The following is a 15,798-nucleotide window of genomic DNA, read 5'->3' on the forward strand; positions in this document are numbered from 1 at the left end:
AGGACGGGTAGATGTGGTGCTCGAGGACATGGTTTAGTGGTGGACTTGGCAGCGCTAGGTTGACGGTTGGACTCGATGATCTTAAGGGCCTTTTCCAACATTAATGATTCTATGATTCAAAATTAGTTATCTCCTGGTTTATGGATGAAATCTTTATAGACAAGTTAAGAATTCAGTTATATGTTTTAGCTTAATAAAGTACAACAACTACGGTGTATTAGTTTTTAGTAATTTCTGTGTTACTTGCAGAACGGCAGAAAATAAAAAATGGGGAAACAGCTCTACTAAAACTGAAAGACTGGCCTTCTGGTGAAGATTTCAAGGCTATGATGCCAGCAAGGTATTTGAGTTTGATATTAGATATTCTTAAGTCAATCTCCATGTTGTTTTTTTTCTCTGTGTGTAATGGCACAAATGCAATCACATTCTTCTTTTCTCCTCCAGATATGAGGACTTATTAAAAAGTTTACCCTTGCCTGAATATTGTAGTCCAGAAGGAAAACTAAACTTGGCTTCTCATCTGCCAGGATTTTTTGTCCGTCCAGATTTGGGACCCAGACTATGCAGTGCATATGGTGAGTATGCCCTTGAAGTGTAGCAGTTATCCCTTCCCCTAGAAGTATAGAATACCACATGTTATAATGCTTAACAGAAAGCTGAGCTTGCTTGGAGGATAATTGTTCACTGAATGTAGGAGAATACTTTATTGACTTGCATATTAACAGTACATGCACCTCAGGCATGAGAGTTTTATTTGCCTCTGTGTTTCTTTCTGTCTTGTCTTGTGCTGTTATAGTCTTCTGCAGCATATAAATGGTTAGCTGCGTTTACACAAAGAGAGATCCTGTCTTTAATAATGCCATATGACAGAATACTTGATGAAGTATTATTGTGTTTATAATTCTGGTCATAAATAAATCTTGGCGTTTTTCTCATAATTAGTGTTTGTATTGTATGCTATACACTCAAAAACCTCTTTAGAAAAGGTGGTTTCCCTCAGACCATTTCCAGCTGCTCCTTCTTTGGCAAACAGATTTGTTCAAATCTGTTTTACAAATTGTTGTAATAGGACAAGAAATGAGTTGTAATTTGTAGCATGATGGCTTTGATTTAAAAACTTCTTCAGTTGTCCTTTGAAGTAAACATATTAACGATAGTGATCAAGGCATGGGTCTGAAGAACTGAATCATTAATGACACTTTTATGTAATACTGCTGCAAGGCTTAGTGTTCTGAAATGTCCTTTTGACTTAAGCATGTATGTTTTCACCTCTTAGAACTAAAATTAATTTTCCTCTTTGCTTGGGGATTTCTTTTGGTTAAGACCTTGGCTTATAGCCAGGCATAAAAGTGACACATTTGATTCGGTAACCTTGTCTATTCACTGTACTTATATTCTGCCCTGAACAACCCAGAAAGTTGAAAGATTGGGAAGGAACGTAGTGGTCAGGAAACATCTTTGATTATTCTGCTGAAATGTGTTTTGTTCCGATACAGCTGCTATGTAGGGACAATTACCTGGGCTAAGAGATATCTCAAGGTCTGTGTTAAAAATCAACATTTTCTTGTTTAGCAAGTGCAGCAAAAGCACATTTGTAGTTTGTGTATCTCAGTATTTTCACGTTAAAGCCTGCTGTACATAAAATGCTTTTCTGTGATGCTTGTTGTACTTTCAGAAATTTCTTCTTAGTTAGCTGTTGCACATTTCTGTTTGAAAGTGAATATGCAATACAACAAATCTTAATTTTATCTTGTAACATAGGTGTGGCTGCTACTAAAGACCATGATATAGGAACCACAAATCTCCATATTGAAGTTTCTGATGTTGTGAACATCCTTGTTTATGTTGGCATAGCAAAAGGGAACGGAGTACTTTCCAAATCAGGTAAAGGGAAGTTTAATCTAAGTGGTGTAGATGGGCTGAATGATCTGCCGCTTTTAAAATTGACACTGTTCTTTTGAAGGGGATGAAAGATGTCCATAAGTACTTGCTTAAACCTGAGAGATTCTTTGTTTCAAGAACTTGCACACACATTAATTCTGCATAAAATACACTTCAGTTCATGAATTATGAAACGGTATTTCAAACTCTTTTTGCTTTTTTTGCCATTACTTATAATTGATGTACCAGTCCTGTGCTGGGTCTGGCAGAGCTAATGAAAGTGCAGGATGAAGGATTTTCTCTGGAAGCTGTGGTAGTTCTAACAATTATGTCAGGATGATGTATTTGCCAAACCTTCTGTTTATTCTGCTCCCTCTGGATGCACTGTGTTTGCTCTATTGAATTTGGACTGTAATATAATTTTTCAGCACTGGAGAGCTTAAATTGGTGTATGTTAGTCCTCTGTACGAGGTTTATTGCTTATGTGAAACAGTCTTTAAATCACTGAAATAGTTTTGTTTCTTTCCCCTTATTCTTTTGTCCTCTCATTCCATAATCAGCAAATGTAGATTTTGGGTGAGACTAATAGAGCTGCGGTAAGGTTTGCTGTCTTTCATCTGCTTTGTTTTCACTTGCGTATGCGCTGAGTTAATAGCAGCAAAACTTCAGCATATTGGGAAAGCTCTAACTTCGTGACTAGAAGCTGCAGAACAGCACGCAAAACACTGCTTTTGCTGACTGCAGGAAAAAACCTTTTTCATATTTCAGTTTTTTGGTGCCAGTCCTGCTTGTTTATTTCAGGTAGGAGAATGTGTTCTATAAAAATCAAGAGATGTAAAAAAGTTTAAAAATTAAACATTATTTTTAAGGTATTTATGGCATTTATGTTCTAGTAACTAATTACAAACACTGAACAGGAGGATCACCTGGGGCTTCTGTTGTATTCAGCAAACTTTTATCTGTTCGGTTTCACACAAGAAGTTCGAAAAGAAGGTGTTTAGTTTCAGTTTTTCCTCTGTCTGACTTTAAAAAAATATTTTTGTTGAATCTTAGGAGTTTTGAAGAAGTTTGAAGAAGAAGATTTGGATGACCTTTTAAGGAAGCGGTTGAAAGATTCAAGCGAATTACCAGGTGCTTTATGGCACATTTATGCTGGCAAAGATGCTGACAAGATAAGGGAGTTTCTGCAAAAGGTTAGATTTATAATAGATATTTTATAATCTAAGTAACTGGTAAATCAAAGGGGGCTGGCAAAAACCACGAACACCACCCCTATGCTTAGGGAAGGGGGCAAGCAAAATTCTCTCCTTTATAGCACATAAAATAAACTATAATTGACCTGCTACATCAGTCAACAAATTAAATACATTACGTGATACGTACTCACCTCTTACAGGTAGCCTGCAAACTCTGAACACTCAGGAGGGCATGGAGATCTAGTCCTGTCCTTCTCTAATACAAAGGATAATTTTATTTTCTTAGTATTAGCATTTGTAGGCCAATGTTTTTCTGTCACTGATCCATTCTTGCACTATCAGATGCTGAAATTTTTGTGAATTGTCCCATGCAAAAAAACCCAACCTTGCAACCCAGCAGCCACCGATCTTCATAAGGACTCTGTGTTACATCAGTTAGCTCAAAGAACATGCCTTGGCTCTTAGTGAAGATGAAAGCAGTGGGGGATAATGTACCCAAGGGCAGCAAACTTGTTCAGCGTTAACTGTGGTGCAGCTCTTCCTTTGGCAGCATGCGATGAACAAGTTAGAGCCACATCAGAACCTTTCAGGTTCCTACATCATGTAGGATGAATATCCACCACTGGGCCATTGATAGTCATCAATGGCATTAAATTTCGAGATACCATCTTGGAAGCAGTTTTCTGTGCCCTGTCTTTGGCATGTTTTCATGTTCTAGAAGGTGGTCTTGATGGATGACATAAAAATACCAAAATATCACTGAAGTGGTTGCTCGAGGAAAAGAAGTCTTCACTGTTTTCTACTGTGGGGAAAAAAAATCAGATGAGTTTTAACTGGCTAAACCAAAGGGGTCCATAAACAGGCTGGAGGCCAAGGTCTCTACTGCGAGCAGGAAGAGCCTAAGAAATTCAGCAGTAAAGATGCTCTTGGACAATAAGGCAGTGTTTCAGTCCCAGGGCAGCTGTCCTCTGGTGACTCAAACATTTGCTCTTTGGCAAGCTGAGCTGTGGTGAAAAATGAGCACTAGTAAACAAAATACAGCTAGTGCCAGGAGATTATGAATTATACAGCGAGGCTTTTCTGTTCATTCAAAAAGTAGATGTTCATAAAGTAGAGGGTGGCTCTTCAGTTTGGAAAAGAGAGTTGTGAACAAAGTCACAATTCATGAATGCAAGGGAACAGGTGGACAATGAGTATTATTTGGCGTTTCTTCTTTCAGAGCAATTAAAGGATATTGTGAAACCTCTGAGCAGCAGGTTTAAAACGGAAGCACTTAAGACGCTATGTAATAAAGTTTGTCATTTGCTGTCGCAGCTTGCCATGGTATCCAAAATGATTTGTGTACTGCCTTGTATTTTTGGTGTGGTGGTATTTCTGAAATACTAAATTGGAGATTAATTGATGACTAGACCTTGGGACCACTTTGCCTGCTGATAAGAGAGAAAATCTCACTATCTCGTTTAGTACAGAAGAAAGGTAGTAATACACAAGAACACGTTCAAGCTCTGCATCACGTAATTAAGTATATTTCATATCAATATGAATAAAAATCTTACGTTTTTAATGAGAGAATTGTCTCCTGAGTCATGACAGATGGATTCGATACGTGTTTAGTCACTTTTTTTCTTTACTCACTATGATTCATTAATTAGCAATTGATTAAGGGTAATATTTGTTCCTCTGTAGTTAATTTGATGAGAAATGGTTGTTGCAGTTAAGTCTACCACTGTCAGGAAGTATTTTTTTTTTTTACGTTCATCATTTTTTTCCCAGTTTTTTGATGGGATGGTAGGAAAATAACTTCGTACCACAGAGTGGTTGAGATTGGAAGGGGACCTCTTGAGGTCCTTTTGTCCAGCCCTGTGCTCAAGCAGAGTCACCTAGAGCAGGTTGTCCAGGACCGTATGACTATTAGTTTTATCTGCTGCTTTTTTCCTGAGCTGAGGTGGTGGTGGTGAGTGTCTGTGTCAGAACTGAAGGTTGTAAGCCTGAGGAATTGGCAGCATAGGAACTCTTGAGGTCGCATTTTATTTTCTTGATGAAAGTCGTCACACAGAGTGTGTTGCTTATTAATAGATTATTGTGCTGAGTTCTTTAAAGCTCTACATTTTGGAGTGGGAGTTCTGCAGACGTCTTCAGTTCAGTGGGACTTCCCAGTTCCTTTGAGGTTCTTTTGAATACCTAACTAAAATTCTTGTTTGGGTATTTGGAACACAGTAGTGTTGCTTCATAAGTTAGGTATACTTACAGCTTATCAGCAAAAGGTTCAGCTTCTTTTGACAGTGACTTGGGATCTTTTCTGTGCTTACAGATAGCAAAAGAGCAAGGCTTAGAAGTTTTACCAGAGCATGATCCAATTCGTGATCAGAGTTGGTATGTGAACAAAAAACTTCGCCAAAGACTTCTTGAAGAATACGGAGTAAAAACCTGTACGGTTATTCAGTTTCTTGGTGATGCTATTATTCTACCAGCAGGAGCACTTCATCAGGTAATGTACATTGTTTAAAGACACACAGGATTAAATAACGTAAATACAATAACATAACTTTTTTTTCAAAGACATAACTACATCTGTACTCAGATTTTATTTTCTTACTGGTAGCTGTTAGTGTATAGGAATGTATAATAAGGTACATCTGCTTGTGTAGATGACTAGCTGGTACTAACATACAGCAACTTGAACGCTTGAAATAATACTCTTCCTTTTTAACTTTAAAATGAAAAATGAGCAGGCTATTATGAACCACTTTTTTTCCACTTTTCATTTCACTAGTAAATTCCTAAATAAAATGGTGTTAGTTATGGCAAAGTCAGGTTAGGTTTTGTTTTTTTTTTCTTCTAAACCAAAAGTTAACCTAACCCCAGAGAGGCAGGGAGAGCAACCCTAAAATAAAAATACCTGGGTGCCAGGTGTCATTGTTTCAGTCTTCAGCCGCAGGAGACTTCTAGAGACAGCTTGGGTGTAACAAGATGTTTCTGTAACAGGATTTGGAGGTGGTTTTCCCACTGCACATTAACTTCCTTTTTACACAGAAGGTACATCAATAACCAGGAGTCATCATTGTCCCTTCAGTGGCTTCCCTTACCATCAGAAAGTGATATCACCTTTGCCAGCAGCTGGGCTGATTTAATTCTTAGTTACGTAAGAAAAAGTACTGCCCAGTAGGGCAGTTGTGGAGAAGCGGTATGAATTTGTGTGGCAAGCTTCAGTCCTCTGAAGCACATAGGGTTTGGTACTTTATTTTGTTGGGTGCTTCTTTTTCTCACAGTCTGCAAACTGCTTCTCTTTGGTGAAAAGAGGAAGAAAGCACAAGTGTTTGGACACAATTTTTTGGCCAGTTCTAGATTTATTTATTTCTTCACTCCATGAACCTTTTCCTGTTCCAACAGGAAACGGAGCCTGCTTTCTTGCTGTCTTGCCAGCTGTCAAGCACTACTAATTAGGTAGCTGACTATCGAGGAATGAGGAGCATCCCCACCCTGCAGTAGGGGTTGTAAACCATCTTGCTGTTAAAGATCTATCATTGATCTCCACACGGGTTCAAGCGAGGCCAGGCCTTTCTGAAGATGCTGCTATTTGGTTTCTGATCTGCAGATCAGCTTCCAACCGCTGCCTCTTCTGGGCAGAGAGGAAGCAATGGCTTACCATGTCGCCATGACCAGGGCGGTAGGGTTTTCTCTGTGGAAAAAAATGACTGGGTTGTAGTGATGACAGGTGTTACGTCCCTAATCTGTCTGCTGGCTGTGTCAGTTGCCTGGGCATTGAAAGCAACAGGTACCTTACCCAGACTAGACTGCTTTGTCGTTCCAGTGAGTCTTGAGGTGGGTTTCACATGGTGGTATGTTAACCCTGGACGATCTGTGTGGATTTGTTTTCTGGCAAAAGAAAGAAAAAAACCACAAAACCAAACAAACCCAAACCCAGGTGACCAAACCTTGGGTTGTCGTAGGTTGCCTTTCCCTGTACCATGTCTCCAGGGCTTGATGTTGCTTCACAGAGGTGAAGGAACGTCTGGCATTGATGTTATTCTTAGCTCCTGTTAGGCTAAAGCAGTTAGGACTCCCGGAGTTGATAAGATCTGTATTTTATCCTCCAGTAACCTTACTCTGATCTCTTGAAACAAGGGAGATATCCCAGATACAAGAATGGAAAGGGAACCCACAGAAAATAACAAACATGCTGGGAAATTTGTTTTGTATAGCAGGTAGAATTACATAAAGGCATACAGAATATAAAACATGAAGGGATGGGACTGTTCCAGGCTTCCCTGCAGTTCATAGGCTTAAAGGACCCAAAATAAGACCACTCGTATCTTTATCTCCTTGGCTTTAAACTCCAGATTGCTTTTGAAGTGGTAAAGTTCTAGCTTCTGGCACCAAGGAGTTAATAACATGGTGTTTTTAAACCTTAGTGGGTGAAGCTGAGAACCTTTTCATCTTCAGTAAGAAGTTCCTGTGAATCTGCCACGTAGGAGGAAATAAAAGCATCGTGTTCTTTCATGTACGTGTAGAGTACTCTCTATATAGAGGTGCATAAATACTGACCTTAGGGATCAGCACCAACACTTCATATATACAAAGCACATTTAAACACTTCAAAATAAGTCTGAACAAGAATACATACCAGGTGAAGTTTACATGTTAAGTGTTTCAGATTTACGTGCACATCATGAGTCTTTAATAATTAAAACTGGATGAGAGTTGATACTAAATTTGGTGGTAAATTAACATTTTTATTTTTATTTGCTCCTTGGTAGTGTTGTGGAGCAGAGGAAATCAGGCTGAGCAGTGGAGTTAGGGAGCCTGGCTGCCTGTGGTCACTGCATAGTGTAGCTCAGGCACTTCCATCCTGGAGCCAGTTAGGATTGTTGTCACGCTGCTGCTTCTGACGTGCTGGTCTGGAATTGTACTGCTCTAACATGGAGGAGGTTGTGTGTATTTCTTCTGTATATTCTTTTTTTTTTTTTCCTAGCTTCTATGGACTCATGGCTAGCCTTTAAAGTAACTTGTTCTTAGTATTTTATGGTAGCATAAAGCTTTCTTCTTGCTTCCCAGGTTTCCCCCTCCTCCCTGTGTACTTGCAGGCAGCAGTCACATCCCCCTTGTGATCGTTTCAGTAGGCAAAGTCAAACTGTTCCAGTGGTGGGGTGGGAGGGAGAGCCTCTCCTGTGAGCTGTGACGGTCAGAGTAGGCTTGTCAGTACCTCTTGCAGAGGCAATTGGTCTCTTGGGGGAGAACCAGAAATAGATACAACGTTGGACTGGTCTCCTCTGCAGATGCTTCCCTGAATGTACTGTGAGTGATGCACTCTAGGATTGTATCTCCTTTCTTCTTGGCTGTGCAAGTAGGGGAGCTCAGAAGTGTCCCCCACTTTACAAACATCTGGCCACCTTTTCTCTCTGGCACTTGGAACAGCGAGCCCTGCGCTCTCCTTGGAAACTTCCCCAGCTAAAAAAGGGTGGATTTTACTGTTCTTTTTAATGATTCGCTCTTTCTGCTGCTCCGCTGTGGGTCATCCTGTATCACAGTCGTCCTCGAGGGATGCCCTCCCTGGTTTTAATTTGGTGACTCCAAATTGGTAAAATATTTTAGTGATAAATTAAAAGCCAGAAATACTTGAGTCGGTGATTGAAATGTGTTGTTCAGGCTACATGCAAAACTTGTTCATAGTAGAACAGGTTATTATTATGTTTTTTACGGTGGTATTATCTTGATGTAACAGCAGGATTATTATATTGTAAAATAACATGCTGGAGGTAATGTGACATCCTGGCGATGTTACGATAAGGATGTAGGATAAAGGTCTGGGAGTTGCGTATCTACAGCTGCTGGGCTGAGCGCTGGCCCCGCAGCCGCGCGGGAAGTGGCTCATCCTCGGCGTAAGGATGGGAGGGAGACAGCTGTGCTGCGAGGAGCCGCGGCCGTGGGGGCAGACGGCCCTTTCCTCCTTGCCCGCTCGCCTTTCCCACCCCGGCCCGGGTCTGAGGCTTTTCCGACGCTCCGCCCGTCTCCCGGGCCCTGCTGGAAACCTCTGCTCTGCGTGGGCGGGGGGCGAAGCTGTTCTCTCGGTTCAGCTGGAACTGGCGCAGTTGTGGGAGTGCTGTAGTCCTCGCCCCGTGAACCTCAGGGGAATCGTTGCTAAACATACTTATTTGTGTGTGTCACTGTATCGGCGTGTATTATAAATAGAACTGCCTATGGGCTGTCAGCAGGGCATTCCCATGTTAAGTACGAGACCGGACGGGTAAAAATCTGTCTTCCCCCCCCAAAGACTTGCACACCGATAAGACAGGCTCTGGAAGGGAAGGAGGTTTAAGGCACAGCAGAATGGAAGATCTAAGGGCAACAAATATTGCCTGTTCTGCAATGAAGGGAGAGGGAATCAGTAAAATCTTGTCTCAGCGAGGAGAAAGTGAGAGAGTGGTGTGGGATTTGCATTTGGGTGCAAAGGGAACCAGGGGCGGGTAGAGACTTGAAACAGGCGAGAAGCCTGCGAGGGAGGAGAGGGGGCTGGAGCCGGCAGCCCGGCTGCGCAGCGCAGAGATGTTTCAGCCGAAGCTCGAGGAAATTCCCCGAGTGCTGGTGGGAGCCTCGCGGCGGCACTTCTGCAGCTGTTTCCTTGCTCCTGGCTTTCTGCCGTTAGCAAATTGTGTGGCATCAACAAACTCTCTTCGTCTCCGGAATGGTTTCTCTGTTGATTAATCTGCAGGAGGGAACAGCACTGCATTGTCCTTGACGATTACGAGGCTGCAGAAACCCCATGTACACCAGCAGTGTTGCGCTAGGGGTTAACCTCTGGGATTTCACTTGTAAAGGGGCAAGCTGACCTTATAAAATCAGACTTGGGCAGTGTTTTTGAAGAAGAAAATAATTTTTAAATGAAGTGCTGTGTCCTCAGCTCAGCTTGAAAAACATTCAAGTGTTTTTTGAATGTCGGGTATCACAATGGAAATTGTCTGCATGGAGTATGCATTAAAAAACTGTAGATTTTACTAGGCTTGAGCTTAAAATATGCAGATATTCATCAGTACCGAGCAGGGTGGGACTGTTTGCTTGCGAGGATGGCAAAGGCGTTCCCTCTCCACCCCGCCAGGTTTTGGTTGCAGAATTGATGTTGCACAACTTTATGAGCAGTTAGAATTTGGGGAAACAAGGTTTTTGACATCCTGAAGAAACAGTGTAATTTCTAAGGAAAACCTGATGCTGTATGTTTCAGAAGAGGACAAACAGGAGTTGGCAGTCAGGTCACAGCCAGGCAGCGTTTTTCCCTTTCCCCTGTCCTCCAGGTATGACCTGGGTGGCAGGAGATGCTCTCCCTTTCTCTCAGTAGTTACCTCTTATCAGAAAAAAGTGTTTAGGGAAAAAGGAAAGTGCTTTATTTTCTTCCCCTTCTGAACCTGCCCCTTTGTTCATGGGTTTTTTTTTCTTTTAAATATTTCCACGGGCAATTACTTTTCCGCGAACGTGGCAAGTTGCGCCTGGCAGAGTGTGGGTGCAAGCTTCCAGCGTGTCTGCGTGGCCTGAGGAGCCGGGTCCTGCAGGGCTAGGCTGGCGCGGAGTCGGTTTGCGGCGTCGGAAATGGAAATGGCTGTGCAGCAGTAGTACGCGGCAGCGGTGCCCGGGCAGCTGGTAGAAGGGTGGAATAACACACCAGAGTACGTTGAATTAATGTCGGAGCCGACTACAGGAAGAAGCGCCGGAGCGCGGGCAGATGTGCGTTGTTCAAAGTGTACCTTTTGCCAGAAGCTAACTTAGATTTAAGTCGAATGCAGTTAATTGCTCTCTACATAAAAGGTATAACGACGCCCTTTAGTCTGATAAGCCTGTGGTTTAAGACATCTCAAGGCCCACTCTTTTCTCAGGTATCTCTGCCAAAGAATAACCCCAAAATACTAATTATCAGTCTCCTCTTCTTCTTGTTTTGGATAGGTGCAAAATTTTCACAGCTGCGTTCAAGTAACTGAAGACTTTGTGTCTCCAGAACATCTTGTACAGTCATTTCACTTAACGCAGGAGCTGAGGCTGTCAAAGGAAGAAATCAATTACGATGATAAACTGCAGGTAGGAAATGAATTCTGCTCTGGAAGCGGTGGCGAAGGCAGGGCGTGCTCAGGCTCATTGAAATGCGGAGCAGTGCGTGGAGCTACTTCCTCGCCGCTGTTCACACAGAATAACAATGAGCAGCAGCGTGAATGCCAGGGGTGTAAATGACTCTCCCTTGAGTTGCTGGTTTTATTTATTTCACGCTACGTTTTAAAATGTGTAAAAAGGTGTTTCCTTTTGCACTGGCTTGATGCAGCCTGCCTTTTTTTTTCCATCCACTAGGCGTAGGGCTCAGTCCTAAAGACGGTTACTTTGAAGAGTTCCGTAGCTGTAGGCCTTACTAAAATGTGTCTGCTGTTCTTGCAGGTTAAAAATATCTTGTATCATGCAGTTAAAGAAATGGTGAGAGCTTTGAAGATTCACGAAGGTGAAATGGAAGATATGGATGAAAACTAAGCGCGCTCTGCTTTTTTGTGTTAACATCAAATGGAGGTTCTTTTTTCTAATAGGTGAACAGTATGCACACTAATTTAAGCTTCACAAACCATCAGTGCCAAGAAAACATAGTCATCGTATCGTACTTGTTAATGACACTGCAACGGTAGAGCTTCATATCACAGCCACTGTGATTACATGTTAGATTTGCAACCAATTAAGCAGCGTTCTGCTGTCCTGTATTATAATGTACATGGAGTTTGTGAAATGTCAAAGATTTAAGATGATGTATTTATTTTTGGAAAAAAACCACAAAATTCTATGCTATATTGTTGATCAAATGTAAATGTGACTTGTACAGTTTGCTAAAATAATTCAGATATTTTTCACTACATTGAGACAGTTACTGTGAGAGTAGGACACAAACACCAGCTATTGCCTGCATTTGGGATCTTGCTGAGTCCGCACAGCAGTCATGTCATAATCTGAAAATTACTGCCAAATAATTGTAAACTTTGTAAAATATAAAGTATATAAAGTAGATATTAAATACAGACACTTCAGTATTTTATTGAAGCTATTCAGTGTACAATTAAACGTTTTCAAAAGGTGTAATTTATTTAAAAATTGTCTCATTTTGGTAAAATTTATGTGAACTTTTAAAGCTAAATATTAAACTTAATATGCTATGTAAATATATACATATATACATTCAATGATGTATTTTTTTAAAACATTGGCTTGCTTTAATTTGTTAAAAGTGCAAGTGTTACACATGCTTTGTACATTGAAGTTGAAAGGGGTTTTACATTTTCCATTAAAATGACTTTATCAAATGTTGTCTTGTTGTGTTCGTTTTTTTATGTCTGTGGCCACGGGCGACAGCCCGCGTCGTCCCTTCGCGGTAACTGCAAACGCATCTCCGATGGCAACGCTCGAAATGTTCTGCCGCGGTTCCCGCGCGCCGCTCTGCCCTCTCCGGGTTTGAGACAAAACTGCCAGGGGAAGCGCTGGAGCGCAGCTCCGATGGCTGAGCCAGAAAGAACCTCTCCTTCAGAATAAATCAATTTAAACATCGCTTATGTTCTGTCTTTAATAAGCCAGCACTTACTTTGGGCAAAGGGGGAAAGGAGTTTCTATAGAGCAATTTTTTTTTTTTTTTTTTTAATAGCATCTTGGCTCTTTACGGTTCAAGTAATACCGCAAAATAATGGATGTTTAAAAAGAAAAGATTTGTATCTGGTTTTATTTAATAATGATAAATGTTAGACAGTTGAGCAGAATTCCAGCTCTTGGAGTTAGTTTGAAAAGTTAAAGTGTACATGGATTTAATTTATTAAAACTATTTGAATGTTTAGATGTGATAGGAAATGTTAGGTGCAGCTGTTCGCTAGCTCGTGACGCGTCCGCAAGGGGATAGTAACGAGCCTGGTTCCTGCTCCCAGTGCAACAAAGTCTGACTGCGTTCTGGGCCACCAAAAAAAAAAAACCCCAAAACAACCAACCAACAAAAAACCCCTTATAAATTATCTTAAGAAATAGTGAAAAAGTAAAGCAAATGCAGTTCTTTATTTAGTTGGTTTGAAAACTTGGAATTTGTTTGACGTTGCAAAGAAATAGGTCGGGGTTGATGTTGCTGTGCTTGCCAGTTGATTCTCAGCTTGGGATGCGGTTCTGGGCAGCGCCCTTCGTTTACGCTGGGTGTAGCACAGAACGAGAGCCTTGGCTGAAGATGCAGAACCTGCCCGTGTACGTTTGCTCCATGACGAGTGGGCTTCAGTCACACATACTGTTTTTTTTGAGTTCAGGATATGTAAATGAGCGAATTTTAATCCAAGTCTAAGTATTTTTCCCCCAGATTGAGTTTTGGTGAGGTACTTTTAACGTTTGTGAAATTCCTTGAGGCTGCTGACGTTTGCATTCCTGCCGCAGATGGTCGTATCCCCCCTCGGTTTTGTTTCTGCACAAAGAGCAGTCGCTGGGGCCTGGCCCACAGCTGTCAGCACGGCTCGCCCCTTGCGCTGGGGCGCCTTTGTAGCCGAATTGAAGGGAATGGGTTGGTTTCCGCCGGGTTGCTATCGGGAAGGGTCAGGTTGCTCTGTCTGCCCTGGCCAAAGCCTCGGGCTTCCTGCTCCGCCTCTTCTGAAAGGCGCTCAGGTGCTCCGCTGCCAGCGACTGCGCAGCCGGCAGCACCCCGGGCTTCCAGGCCTGAGCTCTGGCACCGTCCTTGGGGCCCCACGGGGCACCGATGGCTGCCCCTGCCGCCCCCAGCGCTCACAGACCTGGGGAGGGATCCCTGCGTCTGCCTGCGAGATCGAAGAAGTTCTTGCCTCCTCGGGTGGTAACTGAAGGAGCCGCCGAACAGAGGCTAATTTGTATTTCCAAGCGTGAATATTAAAGTTCTTCCTTTGTGACCTTTTTCCTGCCACCTTTGCTGATGGATCCTTAAGTGTGTGACAGAGTTGTTGATCTGCACAAACGTGTGGATGAAACGGATGGTGATGCAGCGAGAATCCTCCCAAAGAAAAGCCTGAGAGATTGTCAGGATTTTAAGACAAAAAGTCTCCTTTTGGAGAGGCAAAACCGATGGGCTCAAGCTGCAGTGTTGCGTGGCGTCCTGCACAGTCACTGGTCACTGGGGTAAGTAGATCTTCGCTGCTTTCGTAGCAAAGATAAATTGATAAAGTAATTTGAACTGCATAAACAGGATTTCACTGTAGAGTTTTAACTATCCACTCGATTTGTTTAGTAGAGTTTATCTATAGTAAATTGATACGGTAGTTGCACCCGATGTATCGTTTTAAAATTCTGTGGTTAATGGGTAAATCCAATGGATTTGCAATGCATAAAAACATAACCTGATGCATTTTGCAAATCGCTTTGGGAATTGCTGCGGGCGTGGATGGGACGGCCTCATAAACTGCCTGCAACAATGCCAGCCTTTCCCAGGATCTAATGGGAGGGGAAGAAGCCAAAAGCGAGCAAACAAGGAAAACGTGGCACCAGCTGAGCGTGACGGGGAGTGCTGTAAAGCGTTTATTGCCGTCGACTGGAAAAGACTCTGCAAGTCGCATGCTGCATGCATTAGCAGACCATGAGAAGTCGTTAAAGGTAACAGCTACTCCAAATACCACTAAAAGAGGCCAAAAAATCTTTTTTTTTTTTAAGCACTTCGTGCACCAAATTCAGTTTATTCAGTATCTTAACATTCCTGGCTCCGTCACAGGGAAGCGGAGCTCCCCGCTGCCCTTCGGGGATGGGAGCAGAAGGGCTGGCGTTGGGCTGGCTGCCAGCACGACCCGAGATTTGCACAGCTCACGTCCGAGACTGAAGAGGGGTTTGTGGGGAGGTGTTCTGTTTTCAGGTTAGGTTTTCCCTCGACCGCTTCCATGTTCTGCGAGGCGTTCCTGGGCATGTTTTTCCCATCTTCCTTTCCTAAAGACTCTTCAGGAGGTTTTCTCGTCTACAATCTCAACTATTTTAGGACAGCCAAAAGTATTCAATGAGAGCAGCTGAAGCTGTTTGAGTGCAGGAACACTGTCAACTCCTAGAAGAAGAATGTGAAGTACCGTGTCATCTTTTGCCACCTTCCTGTTGAGACCAAGCTTGTCTTGATCTGCTGTGCTTCCGTGAAACTCTTCCTTTCTTTTTTACTGTCCTTTGAAAGCTCAAAGTCATCAAAACCGCAAGCCCTGCTCTCCACACACACCTTCCTTCCCTCGCCCCTTTCCAGCTCCTCACCATCATTTCCATCCGCTGCACTGCCGTACGGTAAACGACCACGGCAATTTTCTTCCTATTGTAACCACAGGGGTAACTAACGAAGAGTAAGTAATTAGCAAAGAATAAAGTGGGGCTGCTACGACCTGAAGTATTTCAGCATGGCTGGCTGTGTATGTGGTTTAGCTGAACCAGAAGTTCTGGGATCGCTGGAATTGCCGGCGGTGAAACCGTGGTCCCCGTGGTGCAGGTCAGACGTAGGGGGTTATAACAGTCTGATTTTAAAATCTATTTATTCTACTCTTCCAGCTTGACGGCGATGGCTCAGCTCTGTGTGTGTAAACCGAACCCCCCTCTGATCAGCGCGATGTTCTCATGCTCTCTGACCTTTTCGGTAGGTGGCAATTCTGATCGTACCCTCTCCCGTGACATCCCGTCAAGCCCTCTCCTGCTCTCACAGCTGACGGCCCTCCCCGCCCCGCGCCCCTAACTGGGAATTTCCCTTCCTTCCTCCATCCACAGC

The 15,798-nt window shown here is 42.7% G+C and overlaps 1 protein-coding gene across 7 annotated transcripts in view; it reads left to right on the forward strand.

Annotated features, from left to right (window-relative positions):
* JMJD1C (jumonji domain containing 1C) overlaps positions 1-15,712 on the forward strand; it is a 171,949-nt gene extending 156,237 nt beyond the window's left edge. For 3 of the 7 annotated variants that reach the window (XM_087768108.1, XM_087768110.1, XM_087768109.1), the window contains 7 exons: positions 250-340; positions 445-575; positions 1,762-1,884; positions 2,935-3,074; positions 5,389-5,565; positions 11,007-11,138; positions 11,487-12,370. In XM_087768108.1, the coding sequence (XP_087624234.1) occupies positions 250-340; positions 445-575; positions 1,762-1,884; positions 2,935-3,074; positions 5,389-5,565; positions 11,007-11,138; positions 11,487-11,576 (884 nt within the window). In that variant the 3' untranslated portion in view covers positions 11,577-12,370. Of the gene's footprint in view, positions 1-249; positions 341-444; positions 576-1,761; positions 1,885-2,934; positions 3,075-5,388; positions 5,566-11,006; positions 11,139-11,486 lie in introns of all 7 variants that reach the window. The other 4 variants (XM_087768104.1, XM_087768106.1, XM_087768107.1 and 1 more) reach the window with 4 other exon arrangements.
* The last annotated feature ends 86 nt before the right edge of the window (positions 15,713-15,798 follow it).

The sequence above is a fragment of the Nipponia nippon genome, unplaced genomic scaffold (assembly GCF_047370975.1).
Source record: "Nipponia nippon isolate SJK-2023a ecotype South Korea unplaced genomic scaffold, ASM4737097v1 scaffold_3, whole genome shotgun sequence".
In the NCBI taxonomy this organism is placed as follows: domain Eukaryota; kingdom Metazoa; phylum Chordata; class Aves; order Pelecaniformes; family Threskiornithidae; genus Nipponia; species Nipponia nippon.